General features: G+C 34.0%; 1 protein-coding gene across 1 annotated transcript in view; it reads right to left on the bottom strand.

The window, feature by feature from the left end:
- Nucleotides 1-1,800: 1,800 nt before the first annotated feature.
- LOC308337756 (lysine-specific demethylase 6A-like) overlaps nt 1,801-19,958 on the bottom strand; it is a 202,466-nt gene continuing 184,308 nt past the window's right edge. Inside the window, exons 28-30 of the mRNA XM_080795939.1 lie at nt 6,734-6,860; nt 4,042-4,212; nt 1,801-2,851 (exon numbers count right to left, since the gene is read on the bottom strand). Of these exons, the coding sequence (XP_080652065.1) occupies nt 2,825-2,851; nt 4,042-4,212; nt 6,734-6,860 (325 nt within the window). The 3' untranslated portion in view covers nt 1,801-2,824. The remainder of the gene's footprint in view (nt 2,852-4,041; nt 4,213-6,733; nt 6,861-19,958) is intronic.

The raw sequence follows: 19,958 nt of genomic DNA, 5'->3' as shown, positions 1-19,958 counted from the left end.
CACGACTTAGACATAGTTTTTTCAAAAGCTCTGATGTGACAAATGTTATCTTCTCTTTTCTCTTCAGTGTTTTCTTTGCTCTATCTCATTTCCTTGTTATGTAATTTTGTTCCAAAGAATTCTCGGTCCTTCTCTTTTGCTGGATTTTTAACTTCCAGTCTACTTAGAGGTATGACTGACATGAAGGTCCTAATTCTCAATTTACTTCTTCAGACAACGCAGAAGCCAGGATTTGGGTAAATATAGCAAACTGAATTGCATATCCATTGCACAAAATTTATGATTTTCATAAATTACATGCCATGAAGAAGAGTTCCTATTTAAATTGTAACAAACAGAAAAGTATATGACCAAGTGCACTCTTTCTGGATTAATAGCTGTTATTTTATGTAATGTGTGTACTATAGTCTTTTTCTAAATAATGTGTGTGCTATGATACAAATTTAATTGAAGGTGCCTAGATTGACATCTTAACGAGTCTCACATCTCTAGGAGTAAAAGAACAAAAAGAGAGAATCTATTTTTTAATGCCCTCCAAATCCAAATTGCAAAGGATGTTAAATTGAGGAAAATACATAACAGAGGACTTCATTATCAAGATATACTTCTAAGTGATACTGATATATTTGATTTTTCACTTCCTGTCCTATTTAATGACTGCAACCTTCTTAAAAGTACAATTCTTAACATATAATCCAAATATATTAAGAAACAGAACTAAGTCATATTTATGTCCAAGTCAATTCAACAAATTCAATTTACATTAATCATGGCAATTAATCATTTCAAAAAGAGATGAGAGAATAAGATGTTTTTGTAAGTAATACAAAACAAAAGTGGTTAAGAAAAACTCATATATACTATTAGTACTTTATAATTTTTGTTTCCTGGTGGTTGGTTTGGAATTTTTGTTGGGGAGGGGAAAAAGTATGTCTTGACTTTTATTATCAATGACTTCTGGATAAGAGCTTTTACAAAAGAATCACAAAAATAACAGTAATTATAAAATAATTGAGTAGGATGAAGTACTTTTTGTTCCTTAATTAAAACAGAATTGCAATTATTTTCCTTTGAAATTATACCATGATGATTGCTGTTAAGATTTTAACTCTTGAAAAATTATTACCTAATTTAATAAAGTATCTACAAGTTTCTTCTTTAAACTATTTCTAGGAAGCCAGAATACTTGAGTATAATTTGAAAAGAGATACTTGATACATATAATCCATCAAGGCAGTTCACTAAGTAAGATTAAAACTTCTCTTAGGTATTTGTGCAACTTCATTTATAGAACTCCACCAAAGGTCCCTAGAAAACTTTTAGAACACTGTGATAAAATGAGAATACATGCCAAATGCTTCAGAAAAAGTAGAGGTAGAAACCAGATGTTACTATAAAATGAGATAACATGGTTAAGTTACTTGTTCATATGAAACAAAAGCCTTCATAGAACTTCTCTCCTCTTTCATTCTTCAGCTATATTCAACAAACGGAAAGTATGGAATTTCAAAGTTATCTAATTTTTAAAAATAAGTCATTTAATGTATTTGTTCAGAAGTCATCATCAGTCTGAATCTCTTTTCTGTAGTAAAAAAGTGATAAAATTTATCAAGCTTTATAATGTTTCCCTTAAAATCTCTAATTCACTATTTGTTTTCCAATATACATTTTGCCTGCAATATTGGCTATCACTGCAATAACTAACTTAATAAAACAGGCTGAAAGACATTTACTTTAAAAATAAGCATATTTTGTAAGCCACTACTTTACAGCAGGCAGCTCAAAAATGATCATAAATGTGAAAATTTTAAAATCTGTTTTATCTTTATACAATTATATATTTTTATTTCTATGTTATACACATGTGAATATATATGTATATATAAAATACATAGAATCAGATTTGAAAATGAACAAAAGCTAGGTCTTTACAGGAAGTCTTTTTTAAAACTCAAACTGTGGAAAACCCTTTAAACATTAAACAATTTTAATAAAAGTTTCTGTACAATACTACACAGTTTTATTTACACATAGAAAATGTAAAAGGAGTACTGTTTAAAATTACAGAACTCCTTGATATTTAATGGCAGGTAAATCTCAGGTATAATTAACAACATTCCATCACAAATATTTTCAAGCAATAAATATGTATTCATAAATAGTGTAAATCTGTGTCAGGATTAGAAACAAAAATCACAAATCTGAAGTTTATTCCTTACACTATGTGCAATCCATTATCTTTGTGTCTTGGCTATTAGGCTAGGAGTTTTTCTTAAAACATTTATTTTGGAAATCAGAAATGTAATCACTGTGGCCTCAAACAACAGACAAAAATATAAAATGATAAAAAACAAAACAAAACAAACAAAACCCAAAAAGCTTTCTCATCTAATTTTTTACATAAAAAAAAAAGTTGACTAAAGATTTGAATTCATTAAACATCTTTACAAGTGACTGGCCAGCTATAACAGTAATTTTTCCTCTCAAAAATTCCGAAAGGGAAAACTATAGAGGAAAACTAATTTTCCGTCCAGAAATACAGAAATATAGAAAAAGGTAATCTTCAAGTCAGTAGTCTGACATTGCCACATACTGTCAGATATCATAAAACATGCCATTATGATTAGTTATAGCTGGATCAACTTTGTGAGAGTCCTGGAGTAGAGGCAGTGTTCTCCTACATCCAGTTGGTTGACACTCTATTCTTGGAAGGTTGCATAGACATAGCTTTTAGTCAGCAGTCTTATGAACAGCTACAAAACCAGTGGAGCAAGACCTTTCCTGATGAGCAGAAAAGGTGTCATTTAATATTCACGGTCTAATATCAAGAGGATGTTGACAATGAAGGAGCCTAAAATTAAAAATAAGGTATGTTAACTGTTTTTGCACATTAATCCTTAATACGGTTCTTAGCCCAGGACTATCAACATACAGTCTATTGATGACATCAGTTAGAAAGCAACACCAAGTCCCCACAAAGTTCAATAGCCTGCTAAATAGTGTGCTCAGGGTTCTGAATCATTACTCCATTTTTCTTTAGTTCAAAAGTTAGTAAAAAAAAAAAAACAACAAACCCACAATGGAACATTTAGACCTATTTTTTTAGACTGCTGAAAGAGTAGTGTGGAAAATAATTTGAAAAGTCAATTAAAATTTGGGTAATGAATGATTGGTTTATGAACAATTATCTGGTAGAATACATATTTCACATATTTGTCATAATTTTTTTCTTTTTCAAGCAATTCTGAGAACAATTTAATTAAAAATATCTCAATCTAGATTTCAAAGTTTTGAAGAAAAGGCAGGGAAAAATGCCAACAGTTCATGACTAAATGTTTCCAATCCTACTGACACTCAAAGCCAGAAATAAATGGTATCTCCACATGTCCTTGAAATCATAAAAATGGCATTTAAAATAATATGAATTTAGCTTTTTAAAAATGATTTTATTTTAATATTTAAAATTATTAAAATTAAAATATTTAAAATAATTTAAAATAATTTAATATTTAAATTTATATTCATATTATTTAAAATAATATTAATTTAGCTTTTCCACACCTTATATATCATACCATTATGCCAAGAAACATAAATATTCCCAAGAGTTTAGCACTGAAGATAAGCAACAGGTTTTTTTAAAACAGGGTTTTAAACAAATGCAGTGAGCTCTGAAAACACGAGTACATTAAAAACATACTGATTTCCTTATAGAGCATCCATACAGAATTAAGTAACCCATCTTTTATCAGTGAAATAAAATAACAAAGACTATCCCAATATTATAAAAGAAAACAAAGATTTTCAAATGTAATTATTGTGATTTTTATTAAGGCCATTCTTGCTGAAAAGAAAAATAGTAATGTATATCAACTGCATGTGGATAAAAGGGCTTTAAAGTATGAGGAAAACAAAGAAATATTTTCTTATTATGCAGTATCTTCTGAGCCAAGAGAAAATTTAAATATCTTATTAATTTGTATTTATCAGATACCAAAAACAAACACTGCTGCTTCAAAAGTCCATACTGAATTCACTTACTAATGTAAACTGGTCATAGACTTGTATCAGGTCCTCCATTTTGTACTGTTCTAGCACCACAAAATTATCCAGAGTTCCACTTGTTTTTCGTGCACAGTCTTGGCAATGTACTATGTAAGTCTTTTGAGAATTGCTTTCATTAGTGACAAAAAGAAGATCAAAAACCTCCACCTATTTTAATAGAAGAGAGAAAAAAAGCACTGAATGGAGAGCTGTACTGATTGCACCACTATAATGTGACTATGGAGTTCTACTTTACATGAAATTATGGACAGTGATTTTTGTAAATGGAAGTGTATAAAAAAAATACACACCCTCATAGTTGTACATTTGATATACCAGGTTTACTTGTACCACAAAAACGAGAGCCATAATATGTATTTAGAGACCGATCCAAGGGAATCAAATACTGATTAAAACTTCTAAAGTTTAATACTCAGTTTGATAAAGGTCACCTTATTTTTATTTTACTCAAAATACCAGTATAGGTAATCAGGTAAAAGAAATGATTCTTTTTAATTCTCTATGATAGCATCCATAGTGTTGTGTTTTTTTTTTTCAAAATTATAATTTTTTTATTATGTTCAAATAGCATACAGTACATCATTAGTTTTTGATGTAGTGTTTCAGTTCATTAGTTGTTCTGTATTTAGATACTTCTCTCCTTTCACAGATTGGCTCCATAAAAAGGGTGACTATGTTTTATTCAAATTTGGACCTTGAGAGCATGTATTATAAATATTTAATGAAAGCTAATAATAAAAGGAAAAACAAAATCATCGAAATATACATATTCAGGGGTGCCTTGGGTGGCTCAGTTGGTTGGGTAGCTGCCTTTAGCCTGGGTAGTGATCCTGGAGTCCCAGTACTGAGTGCCCTGTCGGGCTCCCTGCTCAGTAGGAAGTCCGCTTTTCCCTCTGACCTGTCCCCTCTCATGCTCCCTCTCTCTAATAAATGAATAAATAAAATCCTAAAAAATAAATAAATAAATAAATAAATATAAATATATATATATATATATATATATATATATATATATATATATACACACACACACATATATATATATATATATTCAGATTGTTTATTTTTTTCCCTAAAGTAGGCCGCACACCGAACAGCGAGCCCAATGTGGGGCTTGAACTCAGGACCCTGAGATCATGACCTGAGTTGAGAGCAACAGTTATGTGGTTAACTGACTAAGCCAACCAAGTAAACCCCATTAAATAGTTATTTCTGCTGACAGTTGAGTAACAAGAAGTGGTCACTTGTAAGGCCTGTATATTAAAGAAAATAAGTACAGGCAGCATATTCATGGGTATTATGCCGGAAGATAGTAAGAACCTGTTTAATATAGAAATCATAATGATTTGTAAAGCTCCAGCAGAATTGGGGATAACAGCTGCAACACTTTTGTTTTCAAATACTCTGAAGATTATATGTTTAACTGAAGTACAACACCTAACCTGAAAGAATCTTGTAGATCTTATAACATATTTTGATGAGATTACAATATTATAATAGCAATTACAATAATTACAATATAATTACAATTACAATTACAATATAATTACAATACAATTACAATAATTACAATATTAAAATAATTACAAATTATTACAATATTAAAATAGCCAAGGGATATAGTCAGTTTATCCTGGTATCACACAATTTCAAGATTTAGTTCGGATTTTCAATTTCCTATCCAAGTGGGTCCTCTAACCACTGCTTGATTTTAGTGACAAAAACTTACCAACTAAAATCATATTAGAACAGGACTGTTAAAATGTCAGTTTCTAAGGTGTTTTATTACTATCCATAAATAACATGTTTTACGAAACTTAAAAATTTGGGATTCCTGAACTGTCATAATTCCCTGTGTGATCAACTACCCTGCTGACCTAAACACTTTAAAACTCCTTTCTTTTTATATTCCTAAAATGAAAGACTAGCTTAATTAAACACTTGTTAAACCCTCAAGACCATTCCAATATTCTCTAAACTGACACCTTTGCTTTCTAGCTGGATTCTAATAAAACACACATCCTCACTTAGTGCCTTGCTTGAAACTTCTATGGCTTCAACGACATTAAAGTAAAGATCAAATTCCTTAAACCCATCTCCTCTTACAGATCTTAGGAGTCAAATTTTAAAACAGCCTATAAGTTCTAAACGAGTAAGAGCAATTATTTTCTTCATTGTTTCTGTAACAGTCCATACATGTCCAGCTTCATATTCATCACTTTCATGTGCATCTATAACTTGTTATTTACATTCTGTCTCCAAGTAGAAGTAAGCTCCTCCCCAGGAAGTACCAATCTTTTATTTCTGTACTTTATGGAAGCCTTGGTCACATGAAAAAACCAACAACTGTATTAATAGATGGCATTATGATGGATATGCCTGGATCTACACAGAAACAGATAAGTTTGCTGGAATTTGTATACTTATTGTAGATTATTGCTAGTTTAAAATCCAAGATAATTGTCAACTGGTAAGGAAATACTACATGAATGCTCTGTAGGCATTACTTCCGAATTAAGTTAAATGAAGTATTATACCATCAGATGAAAATTTAATACCATTGTTAATAAAAAAATGCATTATATAAAAGTATAGGTAAATCTGTAACTTAAAAAAAACCCCAAACTAGAGATTCTACAATAAAACAACTGTCAGCAAGGGCAGTTACCTCACAAATGCTACAATAATGTGCCGGTTCATCGTTTGTCCGCCCATGCCATATAACTTCTTTTCCTGCTGTAATAAGAGCTTCTCTCAGTGTCTGACATTGCTTCAGAATTTTTAGAAGACAGTACCTATTGTGGAGAAAATTATTTATGACAACATTTGAATACTGAATATTTGTAGCATATAAGATATACCAACTGTGTATAACTGAGTATCTTGGTTCTACAGTTTACTGATGTGGTATTTTTCTTTTGTCAATTTTTCACATATAACATGCCTTAACACAATGGTAATACTAAAGCACAAAGAGTATCTGAATACAAAAATACAATGACCTTAATCTACAAAACACTCATCTCTTGTTCAAAATTATGATCTTAATTTTTGCTCTGATTTGCGTAAACTGAGAGAACTTTTCAAAGTAAATTTATAGTAGAGTCAAGTTCTTCATCTCTGAAATCAGTCTGAATTCCATGCTGGAACTTCACCAAAGCAGAAAACTGTAGATTTAGACATTAAAGAACATAAAATCAGCTTAAGCTATAGTACCAAAGGATAAAAAGAATATTATTGGTTCAAACTTTTTATACCCTTAATAAATTTATTTTAAAAAGAAAGAGAGTATATGTGCATTTGGGGGGTGGGAGGGAGGGCAAAGGAAGGGAATTCCAGCAGACTCCGAGGTGAGCATGGAACCTGGTAAAATAGGGCTTAATCATATGACCCATGAGATCATGACATGAGCTAAAACAGTCAAAAGGATTAGCTGACTAAGCCACCTCGGTGCCCATATATTAACAACCTTTTTAAAAAATACTTTGTACTTGGGGCGCCTGGGTGGCTCAGCTGGTTAAGTGGCTGCCTTTAGCTTGGGTCATGATCCCAGGATCCTGGGATTGAGCCCCATATCAGGCTCTCTGAGAGCCTGCTTCTCCCTTTCCCTCTTTATGCCACTCTGCCTACTTGCGCTGTCAAATGAATAAATAAAATCTTAAAAAAAAACCCAACTTTATACTTTCCTTACGTTCATACTTATAATGTTAGCAATAGTCAATTCTCATAATGATAATTTTTCTAGCATTTGCTATCATTGCTCAGAAATATCTGCTAACATTCCCATGAATTTAAGTGCCTCAACTTCCCCTTTGAAGCCAGAGTTGTACTAGATGATCTATATGGTACACTTTAGCTCTAAAATTATTCTAAAAATCACAACTACCTGTGATCAGTTTAATAAAAGTGATGTTAGTAACTACATTTGTGAACAGTATAACCCATTGGGATAAGGTCCAAACCAACTGGAGTTAACAGACTGAACTGCTAATGACTCAGAATTTGGATCAGTTATTATAAATACTTCGGTAATTATTTGAAAGAATTGAGTATTATCAGTATCTAAAACTAACCTCCTTCAGTGTTTACAATTCTTCTACTCTTTCTTTCCCATTAAAGTGCAGGACTCACGAGAGCAAAGGCTTTGTCTATTTTATTAAATGCAATAAGACTGCCTGGTACAGAGAAAATGCTTAATAAATACATGATTCTTAAGTGTGTAATTAAGTATTACAGTGTGACAGGACCATCATATTTAATTTCTCTTAATTTGTATTTCTGTATCAGGTTAAAATCCTGTATCAAAACTCACACAAATAAGCCTGGGGTAAGATGATTTAAAGAATATATTGTTATTAACTTCTTTAAAAACAAAATGAGAATAATAATTTCAAGTCTAAAGCTGCATGAAAAATTCTTAAGTATCATATAAAACAGTAACGCTTTCAGTTTACCTTTAGCAATTTTTCACGTTAAACTAACTGTGAACAAAACTTTGCCTTACTAGATTTATATTTCAAAATAAGGAAAGCTTTGTAGTATATGTGTGTGTGTTGAAGAAAGTGCTAGAGGAGACAGAAAGTAAAAATCCAATTTGAAACACTATACACTATACACTAGATGTACAGCATTCACTGATGTCTTCGGCCTACACCTCTCCAATGTGATTTCACCGCTGAAATAATGCCCGAAACCCTGTAAATTTTTACTTGCAGACGCAACAATGCTTATTAACTCAGCAATCTGTCATGTAGGAAAATAAAATGTCAGTAAGAAGTGGCATTCATAAACACTTAGTATCAGAGATTAGATAGTTTACATACTTGCACTACTTAAGTCCAGTGCCAAGAGGCTTTACTATCCATCTCTTCAAATGGAGGGAAAAATGGAGCACAGAAAGGCAAAATTTTCTCATAATGTTATCTTCTCTACACTCTCTTCACTTTCTGCCTATTACTCTCCCTCACTTTTCTCTTATGAAGATGAGATTCTAAGGGCTAGGGAATCACATTTTGTTTCCTCAAATCCTTACCAGCGCTATTATGAAAATAGTATCATTCTTTAAGTATTCTACTTTTTACTTTAAAAATAAACTTTGATTTCCAAAGTACTGGTTATTTTGGCAATTGGATTATAGTTTTTACTACCTGACTTTATAGCTAGTTTCAAAGTCCTACATAAAAAAAGGCAGTATAGTATAAAGAGATACAGCTTGGTTTGCTAGGAGTAAACAAGTACGAGTAGTTCTCCCAAAATCACAAGTACAGAATTGCCCAGAGAGCAGAATCTTAAGAACTGACACTGCCGTTAATATCATCTACATAATGAATATTAATGAATAACCAAATTGTGGTTACTTCATGGTATGTTCTCTCCATCACTGAAATTTTTAGTCTAATTTTCAGAAAGCCAAGGAAACATACAATAAGGACAACAACATATAGGTAGAGGGACTTACAGGTTAAAAAAAATAATCAGTAAGAATCTAATTGTAGGGGCATCTGGATGGCTCAGTTGGTTAAGCATCTGTTTCCAGCTCAGATCATAATCCCAGGGTCCTGGGATTGAGCCTGAGTGGGGTTCCCTGCTGCATAGGGTGCTTCTCCCTCTCTCTCTGCTGCTCGCTCTCTGACAAACAAATAAAATAAAAAATATATATATATCTAACTTTAAGAAGGGGGCAGCAAGCATAAATAGAAAATAAAGATATTTAAAAAAAGATCTTAAGAAAGATAAAAAAATAATTCAAGACTTAACAAACTGCATTGGCACTCTCTAGATATTAATCTGAAGAGAACTTTTCAATGTACAGAATGGTTAAAAAATACCAGCGGATTATTACTTCTTGCTGGGTTTTAATAAATTTACATTATCAATTCAATTTGAAAAATAGAAACGAGTAAGAAATGAAATAGACATACTCTGGTCCTTAAGTATAATACCAGAACAGAAACACCTAAAAAAAAAACCCAAACCAAAAAAAACCAAAGGACTGAGGCATAAAGTCACAAACTACAGTAATCACTTTGGAATGTTCTACTTTGAAAAGAATAGGAAAAAAGGGAGAAGATGGAAAATGGCTTTACTGACTTACTGTATTTAGGGACATGATAAAAAAATAGCCTCAGAAACTACAAAAGAAGCATCTTGATTTTTGTGAACTGATCTTATTTCAGGGCACAGACTTTGTCTTTGTTTTTTGGATAAAAGACTACATAAAGGAGCACCTGGATGGCTCAGTGGGTTAAAGCCTCTGCTTTAACAGAAGGATTGACCCCCACATTGGGCTCCCTGCTCCCTGCAGGGAGTCTGCTTCTCTTCCTCTCTCTCTGTCTACTTGTGATTTCTGTAAATAAATTAAAAAAAAAAAAAAAAAGACTACATAAAAATGCAGGGTATAAAGAAGACTCCTAGACTGAAAAAAAGTAAATAAGTAATGTAGGATTTCATCTGGGGCTTCACAAAGGAGATTTTACTAAAAGCCTACTTAAGATGGTGAAGAAAACAGATTGGAATGAAGACAGAAAAATGGAGAGAACATCTGAAGACGCACATGTTAGAGCATGATTATGATGAAATACACTTGAAATATCCGAACTTAAAAACAGAGGGAAAAAAACTCTGAAAAATATGAACTGTGCCTGAGAATTATATTTTCCTTAGCATCCTTAGAAGGCTTTACTCTAAGGGTTATGATTTTGTGTTTCATAAATATAGCCAATAGCAAATTTAGGGGCATAATGATAATAATCAATCTGTAATAATATACTTGAGTGAAACTTCAGGAACACTTCAGTTTTCATGTAAATACCAAAATATGTTCCCAAATGTCAGTGAGAAGATGGTTTTTGGAATTGATGACATTCAGGCTGACTCAACAGAAATTGTTATGATAATAATCTCAACCTTTCACCAAAATCATAGTAGACAGTGTGGAAACGAAAAAATATCAACAGATGCCTTGCCTTTTCCCACCGTATCTTCCTGACAGAGCTATGCAAAACGAAGAAAACAAAAAGCACAGTCTTGATTGTGGTCACACTAAGGTGTCCTGTCACCTGTTATTCCTTGGTTGTATTTACTGAGGGGAACAAGGAGATTTGGCACACCTGACAATTATACTTAACCACAAAGCTGAGAAAATTTAAAGCCTGCTTTATAACTAGAAACTACTTTCTCTAGTCTGAATGTCCTCCCAAAATTCATACATTGAAATTCTAACTCCCAGTTGGATGGTGTATCTGGAGGTTATGCATCTGGGAGGTGATTAGGCCATAAGAATGGAGATCTCAGGAATGGAATGAGGGCCATAAAAAAACAACTTCAGAGTGTTTCCTCTACCTCTTCTATGTCATGAGGACAAAGCAGAAAGTGTGCATTTATGAACAAGAAAATGAGTCCTTACTTAGACCCTAAATGTTCTGGCATTTGGTCTTGAAACACTCTTGTCTTATAACTATGAGACATAAAATATTAATGAGCCACTTATCCATGAATTTTGTTAAAGTAGCACGAAGAGACTAAGACAGACCTTATTCACTCTTCTTATATTTAGGGACCCAAGACATCAATTACAAGGTAAAGGATAAAAGCAGAGAATACAGCCAGAATGCCTAGAGTTAACGCTCATCTTTTTCTGTATGCCTGAGCTTCCTAATTGGTAAAAAGGGCATAATGTTTCATGCATCTGTACCACTTCTCATGTTATGAAGATTAACAGAATAACACCCATTATCCTAAAGGATAACCCACATCTTAATCCCCAGAATCTATGCTATGCTATGTTACATGGCAAGGGGATGAAAGCTGCACATGTAATTAAGGTTGCTAATCACCTAACCTTGAGATACAGACATTATCCTGGGTTATCTGGCTGTGTTCAATTAAAGAAAGGGTCCTTAGAAGTAGAAAAAGGAGACAGAAGAGTTAATGTTAGAAAGATATAATGTGAGAAAGACATGACCAGCCACTGTTAGCTTTTAAGATGTTAGGGGGCATATAATGCCAAGAAATACGGGCATTCTCAGAAGAAGCCCTAAAAAAAAAAAAAGAAAGAAAGAAAAGAAAAAGGCAAGGAAACATATTTTCTTCTAGTGTCTCTAAAAAGGAACAGAGACTTCCCAATTCCTTTATGTTAGCCCTGTGAGGCCTATTTCAGATGAAATTTTTAGTACTTTGTTAAAGCAGCAATAATAAACTTAATAGAATATATAAAAAGCTTAGAAGTAAGTTACTCAGGGGTGCCTGGGTGGCTCAGTGGGTTAAGCCTCTGCCTTCATCTTAGATCATGATTTCAGGATCCTGGGATTGAGCCCTGCATTAGGCTCTCTGCTCGACGGAAAACCTGCTCCCCCACCTCTCTGCCTACTTGTGGTATCTCTCTATCAAATAAATAAGTAAATAAAATCTTTAAAAAAAAATACTCAATAAAGTATGTATCATTTGACACAATATACTAAATTCTTAAATTCAGTTAAAATGATTTACTATTGCTAAACTGAACTTTAGTTTCTAAGTTTGAAAATTCTTTTGGCATGACTACCAAATCAAACATAATGGATAGATGAGGCTCAAGAAAATGCAAAAAGTCTTATCAATATGCAGAGAATACAGGTCCAAGTAATACATTTCAAATATCTTAAAAGACCAATCACAAAATACATAGAGTGAAGAGATCTTTTAACTTCCAATAAATTATTTAAAACTAAAACCAAAAGGAAGGTAACTTCATTTCAGAAAATACATTTAAAAAGTTAAGAATAAATAATTCCTAACTTTATTTAAAGCTTTAAAGTGCACATATAATAACATCTAATGACACACTAACAAAAAAACTTAAAAGTAGTTCAGAGAATTATAGTTAGTTACCCAAGGACAATATACACTCAATTTAAACAATTCCAATCTTGAATAGTGAGAAATCACAACAGTATATATCTATTGGTGTGATACCAATGTGAAAGCACATTATTTGTATTTCTTTAAAAAAAAAATGTTTGGGGAGGAGTCAAGATGGCAGAGGAGTAGCAGGCTGAGATGACATCAGGTTGAAGGAGTTTAGCTAGTTATCAAGCCATTCCGAACACCTATGAATCCAACAGGAGATGGAAGAGAAAAAGAGCAGCAGTTCTAAAAACAGAAAATCGACCACTTTCTGAAAGGTAGGACTGGCAGAGAAGTGAAGCGACAGTAAGAAAGACCACGGGGGGAGGGGCCAGCTACCAGCAAGCTGTGGAGCAATAGAGCACAAAATCAGAACTTTTAAAAGTCTGCACCACTGAGGGACATCACTCCAGAGGCTAAGCGGAGGTGGAGCTTTCACGGGGACAGCATGGCCTCAGGTCCTGCGGGGTCACAGAAGGATCAGGAGTGTCTGAGTGTAGCACAGCTCACAGGTATTAGAGCAGGGAAGCCCGATACAAAGACGGAGCCAAGGAGTGAGCTCTCAGCTTATGGTTACCTTAAACTGTGATCTGTGGCACAGTGAAGCAAATGCTCTTTGAGCAGGGACCCTACAAGGGGCAGATCTGGGGAGACCCCCCTGGAAGAGCAGAGCGGCAGGAATCTTCTGGGTTTATAGACTCCAAACGGGGCTGTGTGCCAGAGACAGAAAGCTTGGTCACAGGCCTGGTGAGCTCAGAGTGCTGTCAGAAACCAGGGGATTGAGCACTTTTCTCCCAGGGAGACGGGGGATTGAGCACTTTTCTCCAAGGGCGCACTGAGGAGCGGGACCCGAGCTCTCAGCTCCTCTGGGCCAGAGACTGGGAGGCCGCCATTTTCATTCCCATCCTCCAGAGCTCTACAGAAAACACTCAGGGAACAAAAGTTCCCTAGCATACCTGAGCGGATTACTTAGCCCAGTCTCTGGTAAGAGCAGTGCAATTCCGCCTCTGCAAAGACACTTGAGAATCACAGCAACAGGCCCCTCCCTCAGATCATCAGAAGAATATCCAGCAAAGACCAAGCTCCCCCATCAAGGAGAACAGCAGAGAACAGCGGAATTCTGGAGGAGGGGAAAGCAAAGCATTGGAATTCATGGTTTTCTCCCCATGATTCTTTAGTCTTGCAAAGTTAATTAGATTTTTAAAATTTTGTATATTTCTTATTTTAATTTTTTTAACTTTTCCTCTTTTAACATTTTTAAGTAGTTTATCTTAATACTTTTCTTAAAAATAAATCTTCATTATTATACTCATATTTTATCTTTCATTGTATTTAACTTTATTTTTTGTATGCATATAAGGTTTTTTCCTTCTAAAAAATTTTTGGATATAACTTCTTCTAACAGATCAAAATATACCCTAAATCCAGCACAGGGCTTTGTTCTAGTCTCCAGCCTGAGTAAATTCTCTCCATGTTCTTTTTCTTTCTTTTCCCAAACAACTTATCACATCAATTCCTTTTTAGAAATTTTTAAAAATTTTCCTCTTTACAATCATATTCCATCCCTTCATTGTGTTTACCCTTATTTTTGCATATATATATATATATATATATATACACATTATTATATATGTAAGTTTTTCTTTCTTTAAAATTTTGGGAGGCAGTTTCTTCTAAGAGACCAAAATACACCCAAAATCAAATGGGTGGCTCTGTTGTATTAACCAGTCTAATTAATATATATATATATATAGACACACATACACACACACACATATATATATACAAAAAGAAGTTTAAAAATTTTTTAATTAAAAAAATATATATATACGTATTTTTTTTTAATTAAAAAAATTTTTTTTTAAACTTCTTTTTACCCCACTTCTTCTCACAATTTGGGGTCTCTTCCGATTTGGTTAACACATATTTCTCTGAGGTCTTTGCCGTCCTTTTAGTATTTTATTCTCTCATTCATATATATGTATTTTTAAAGATTTTATTTATTTATTGACAGACATAGATCACAAGTAGGCAGAGAGGCAGGAAGAGAAAGGGGGAGGCAGGCTCCCTGCCAAGCAGAGCGCCCGATGAGGGGCTCAATTCCAGGACCCTGGGATCATGACAGGAGCTGAAGGCAGAGGCTTAAACCACTGAGCCACCCAGGCGCCCCTCATTCATATATTCGTATCTGGATAAAATGACAAGTTGGAAAACCACAAAAAAAAGAACAAGAGGTAGTACCAAGGGCTAGTGACCTAATCAATATGGATATTGGTAATATGTCAGATCTAGAGTTCAGAATGATAATTCCCAAGGTGCTAGCAGGGCTTGAAAAAGGCATGGAAGATATTAGAAGAAACCCTGTCTGGAGAAAGTCCTTTCTGGTGAAATAAAATAACTAAAATCTAACCAAGCTGGAATTTAAAAAGCTCTTAATGAAGTGCAATAAAAAATGGAGGCTCTTACTGCTAGGATAAATAAGGCAGAAGACAGAATTAGTGATATAGAAGACCAAATGACAGAGAATAAAGAGGCTGAGCAAGAGAGAGACAGACAAACAAATACTGGACCATGAGGGGAGAATTCAGGAGATAAGTGATATCATAAGATGAAACAGTATTAGAATAACTGGGATCCCAGAAGAAGAAGAAAGAGAGAGAGGGGCAGAAGGTATACTGGAGAGAATTATTGTAGAGAATTTCCCTAATATGGCAAAGGGAACAGCAAAATCTAGGAGGCAAAGTGAGCACCCCTCAAAATCAGTAAGAATAGTTCCACATCCTGTCATCTAATAGTAAAATTTACAATTCTTAGTGACATAGAGAAAATCCTGAAAGCAGCTCAGGACAAGAAATCTGTAACATACAATGGTAAAAATATTGGACTGGCAGCAGACTTCTCCACAGAGACCTGGCAGGCCAGAAAGAACTGGCATGATATATTTAGAGCATTAAATAGAAGAACATGCAGCCAAGAATACTATATCCAGCTGGCTGTCATTGAAAATAGAAAGAGTGGGGTGCCTGGGTGGCTCAGTGGGTTAAAGCCTCTGCCTTCGGCTCAGGTCATGATCCCAGGGTCCTTGGATCGAGCCCCGCATTGGGCTCTCTGCTCAACAGGGAGCCTGCTTCCTCCTCTCTCTCTGCCTGCCTCTTTGACTACTTGTGATCTCTGCCTGTCAAATAAATAAATAAAATCTTAAAAAAAAAAAAAAAAAAAGAAAGAAAATAGAAGGAGTGATAAAAAGATTCCAGGACAAACAAAAACTGAAAGAATCTGTAAACAACAAACCAGCTCTACAGGAAATATTGAAAGGGGTCCTCTATGCAAAAAGAGAGCCTAAAAGTAACAGACCAGAAAGGAACAGAGACAATATACAGTAACAGTCACCTTATAGGCAAAACAATGGCACTAAATTCATATTTCTCAATAGTTTACCCTGAATGTAAATGAGCTAAATGTCCCAATCAAAAGACAGAGGGTATCAGAATGGATAAAAAAAACAAAACCCATCAATATGCTATCTACAAGGAACTCATATTAGACCCAAAGACACCTCCAGATTTAAAATGAGGGGGTGGAAAACAATTTACCATGCTAATGGACATCAAAAGAAAGCTGGGGTGGCAATCCTTATATCAGATAAATTAAATTTTAAGCCAAAGACTGTAATAAGACATGAGGAAGGACACTATATCATACTCAAAGGGTCTGCCCCACAAGAAGATCTAATAATTTTAAATATCTATGCCCCTAACACGGGAGAAGCCAACTATATAAACCATTTAATAACAAAATCAAAGAAACACATTAACAATAATACATTAATAGTAGGATACTTTAACGCCCCCCTCACTGATACGGACAGATCATCCAAGCAAAAGATCAACAAGGAAACGAAGGCTTTAAATGACACATTGGACCAGACGAGCATCACAGGTATACTTAGAACATTCCATCCCAAAACAACAGAATACACATTCTTCTCTAGTGCACATGGAACATTCTCCAGAATAGATCACATCCTGGGTCATAAATCGGGTCTCAACTGGTGCTAAAAGACTGGGATCACTCCCTGCATATTTTCAGACCACAATGCTCTGAAGACAGATCTCAATCACAAGAGGAAAGCTGGAAAGAACTCAAATACATAGAGACTAAAGAGCATCCTACTAAGGAATGAATGGGTCAACCAGGAAATTAAAGAATTGGAAAAATTCACGACAGTTCAAAATCTGTGGGACACAGCAAAGGCAGACCTGAGAGGAAAATAAATAGTGATACAAGCCATTCTCAAGAAACAAAGATCTCAAATACACAACTTAACCCTACACCTAAAGGAGCTAGAGAAAGAACAGCAAAGAAAGCCTAACCCAGCAGGAGAAGAGAAATAAAGATCAGAGCAGAAATCAATGAAATAGAAACCAAACAAACAAAAAACTGAACAACTCTAGGAAACTAGGAGCTGGTTCTTTGAAAGAATTAATAAGATTGATAACCCTGTGGCCAGACTTATCAAAAATAAAAGAGAAAGGAGCCAAATTAATAAAATAATGAATTAAAAAGGAGAGATCACAACCCACACCAAAGAAATACAAACAATTATAAGAACATATTATGAGCAACAATATGCCAGCAAATTTGACAATCTGGAAGAAATCGATGCATTCCTGGAGACATATAAACCACCACAACTGAACCAGGAAGAAACAGAAAAAACCTGAACAGACCCATAACCAGTAAGGAGGTATGAGCAGTCATCAAAAATCTCCCAACAAACAAGAGTCCAGGGCCAGACGGCTTCCAAGGGGATTCTACCAAACATTTAAAGAAGAATTAATTCCTATTCTCCTGAAACTGTTCCAAAGAATAGAAATGGAAGGAAAAATTCCAACCTCATTTTATGAGGCCAGCATTACCTTGATCCTAAAACCAGACAAAAGACCCCATTTAAAAGGGAATTACAGACCAATATCCTTGATAAACACAGATAAGCTCACTCTGTGTCAAATAAATAAAATCTTAAAATACAAAACAAAAACCTTGCAAATTTGGTATTTTTTACTTCCAAATTAAAAATTCTTCTCATTAGCAGCTGTTGCTACTGAAATTTTTAGCCAAATGTTTGTATGTTCTTCAACTATTATAAATGAGCAAATAAAGCTTAAGCAGAAAGACACAAGAGCTTTTAGTTTCAGTCTGATTCCACAAGAAATGTGATTAATTTGTAACATTAACACATACAAAGGTACTGAAATAAAGTCCTATAGCTAATTTAAGTTCAAAGAGAAATTTAAAGACTGCAATTATTGCAATGTGTCTTCAGCATTCAGGATAGAATCTTCTAAGTTTCCTGCATTCTAAAATGACAGACGAAAATCCACATAACAAATATACACACTACCCATCGTTTTCCTTGTTGCCATTTGAGGAGATAATAGGGAGAATATGAAGTACAATATGAGTAAAAATTGGGGTCTTCTGGGTAAAATGTTAAACTATAGGAATCTAAAAACACACTGAATGGTAATTCAGACAAATGTCTTTATAGAGTAAGATGTATGGATACTAAACTTGAAGAAACTACAGAGAAAAATCAAGCATGTTATAGACTACTTTAAGAAAGAATAGAGGGGCACCTGGGTGGCTCAGTTAAATGCCTGCTTTTGGCTAAGATCATGATCTCAGGGACCTAGGACAGGCTCCCTGCTCGGAGGGGAGCTGCCTCTCCCTCTGCCCTTCCCCCTACTCGTGTTCTCTCAAGCTATCTCTATCAAATAAATGATATTAAATCTTAAAAAAAAAAAAGCAAGTTCAGACTTAAAACAGTAAGAAATTAAGTAGCTGGTAGGCAGAAATACGATCTGCCATTATTATATCACCAGTCCAAATATAAATTAAATGGAGAATAAATATAATACAATTAACTTATACAAAATTTATATTAAATTGTCCTAAATTCTATAAAGCTTGTATGGTATTGAAATGACATTATTTATGGTTATTGCTAGCCCACTGAGTGTCTATATTTATGTTTAAGAGAATGCTGCCCCAGACTGCTAGTAGGGGAGAATATAATTCTACATATATTTATAAACAAACAAAAATCTGAATTTCAAAATGTATCTAGCCCAAGAAGTTTGGAGTAAGGGACTATATAACCTATACTATTTCTTCTGTGAAGTATTTCTTGAATCTTCTCTTAAAAGAGACTTCCTCTCTGCTTCCCCACTGTTCCTCATTAGTATTTCCATTAAAGGAAAGGTCACATATTTTAATGGTTTGTTTCCAATTAAGTGTTAAGTGATAGGATCTGTAAGAATGGATCATATCTTGTAAGCACCTTACAAAAGTGCCCAATCATCAGGATGGTTCACAGTAAACATGAATTAAAGAATAAAAAAAAAAAATCTCTAAACATAATCAGTACAAAAAGTGGAGTTTATAAGTCGCAAGGCAAATTTTGATTTTCTTTTTGACTGATGTACTACACTTAAGTACACTGTATTTAACTATGAGCCAACTATGAAGATCTAAAAAGCAGTACAACACCACCCCTACTCTGGATTCAGAATAGTTAGAACAAGGGTGAAAAGAGTGCCAATTAAACTGACAGTCTGTAAGCATCTTTCTATGTATTTTCCATTGTACTTATCACTAGTTGCTTTTGTGTCCTTTAAAAGCTGGGAACAGCTTTATGTTTCAATATAAATTGAAATGAGGTTTAAAATGGTGAATATACAGCAATAAAAATAAAGGAAAAACTCAAGTACACATCTAAATTCAACAGTGGGAGAAAGGGCTATCAATAATAACTGCGTTGGGGAGCCTGCTTCCCTTCCTCTCTCCCTATTTGGGATCTCTGTCTGTCAAATAAGTAAATAAAATCTTAAAAAAAAAAAAAAAGAATAATAACTGAGTCACCCTATGTTGAAAATAGTTATTCACTGGTTATCTCTACAAGAGTAACTTCAGATATATCAAAGTGAAAAGCCACACTGCTGTGGATA

Source organism: Martes martes, assembly GCF_963455335.1.
Source record: "Martes martes genome assembly, chromosome: Y".
In the NCBI taxonomy this organism is placed as follows: Eukaryota; Metazoa; Chordata; class Mammalia; order Carnivora; family Mustelidae; genus Martes; species Martes martes.
The sequence above is the reverse complement of the archived record's forward strand: the minus strand, read 5'-3'. Positions and strand labels throughout refer to the sequence as shown.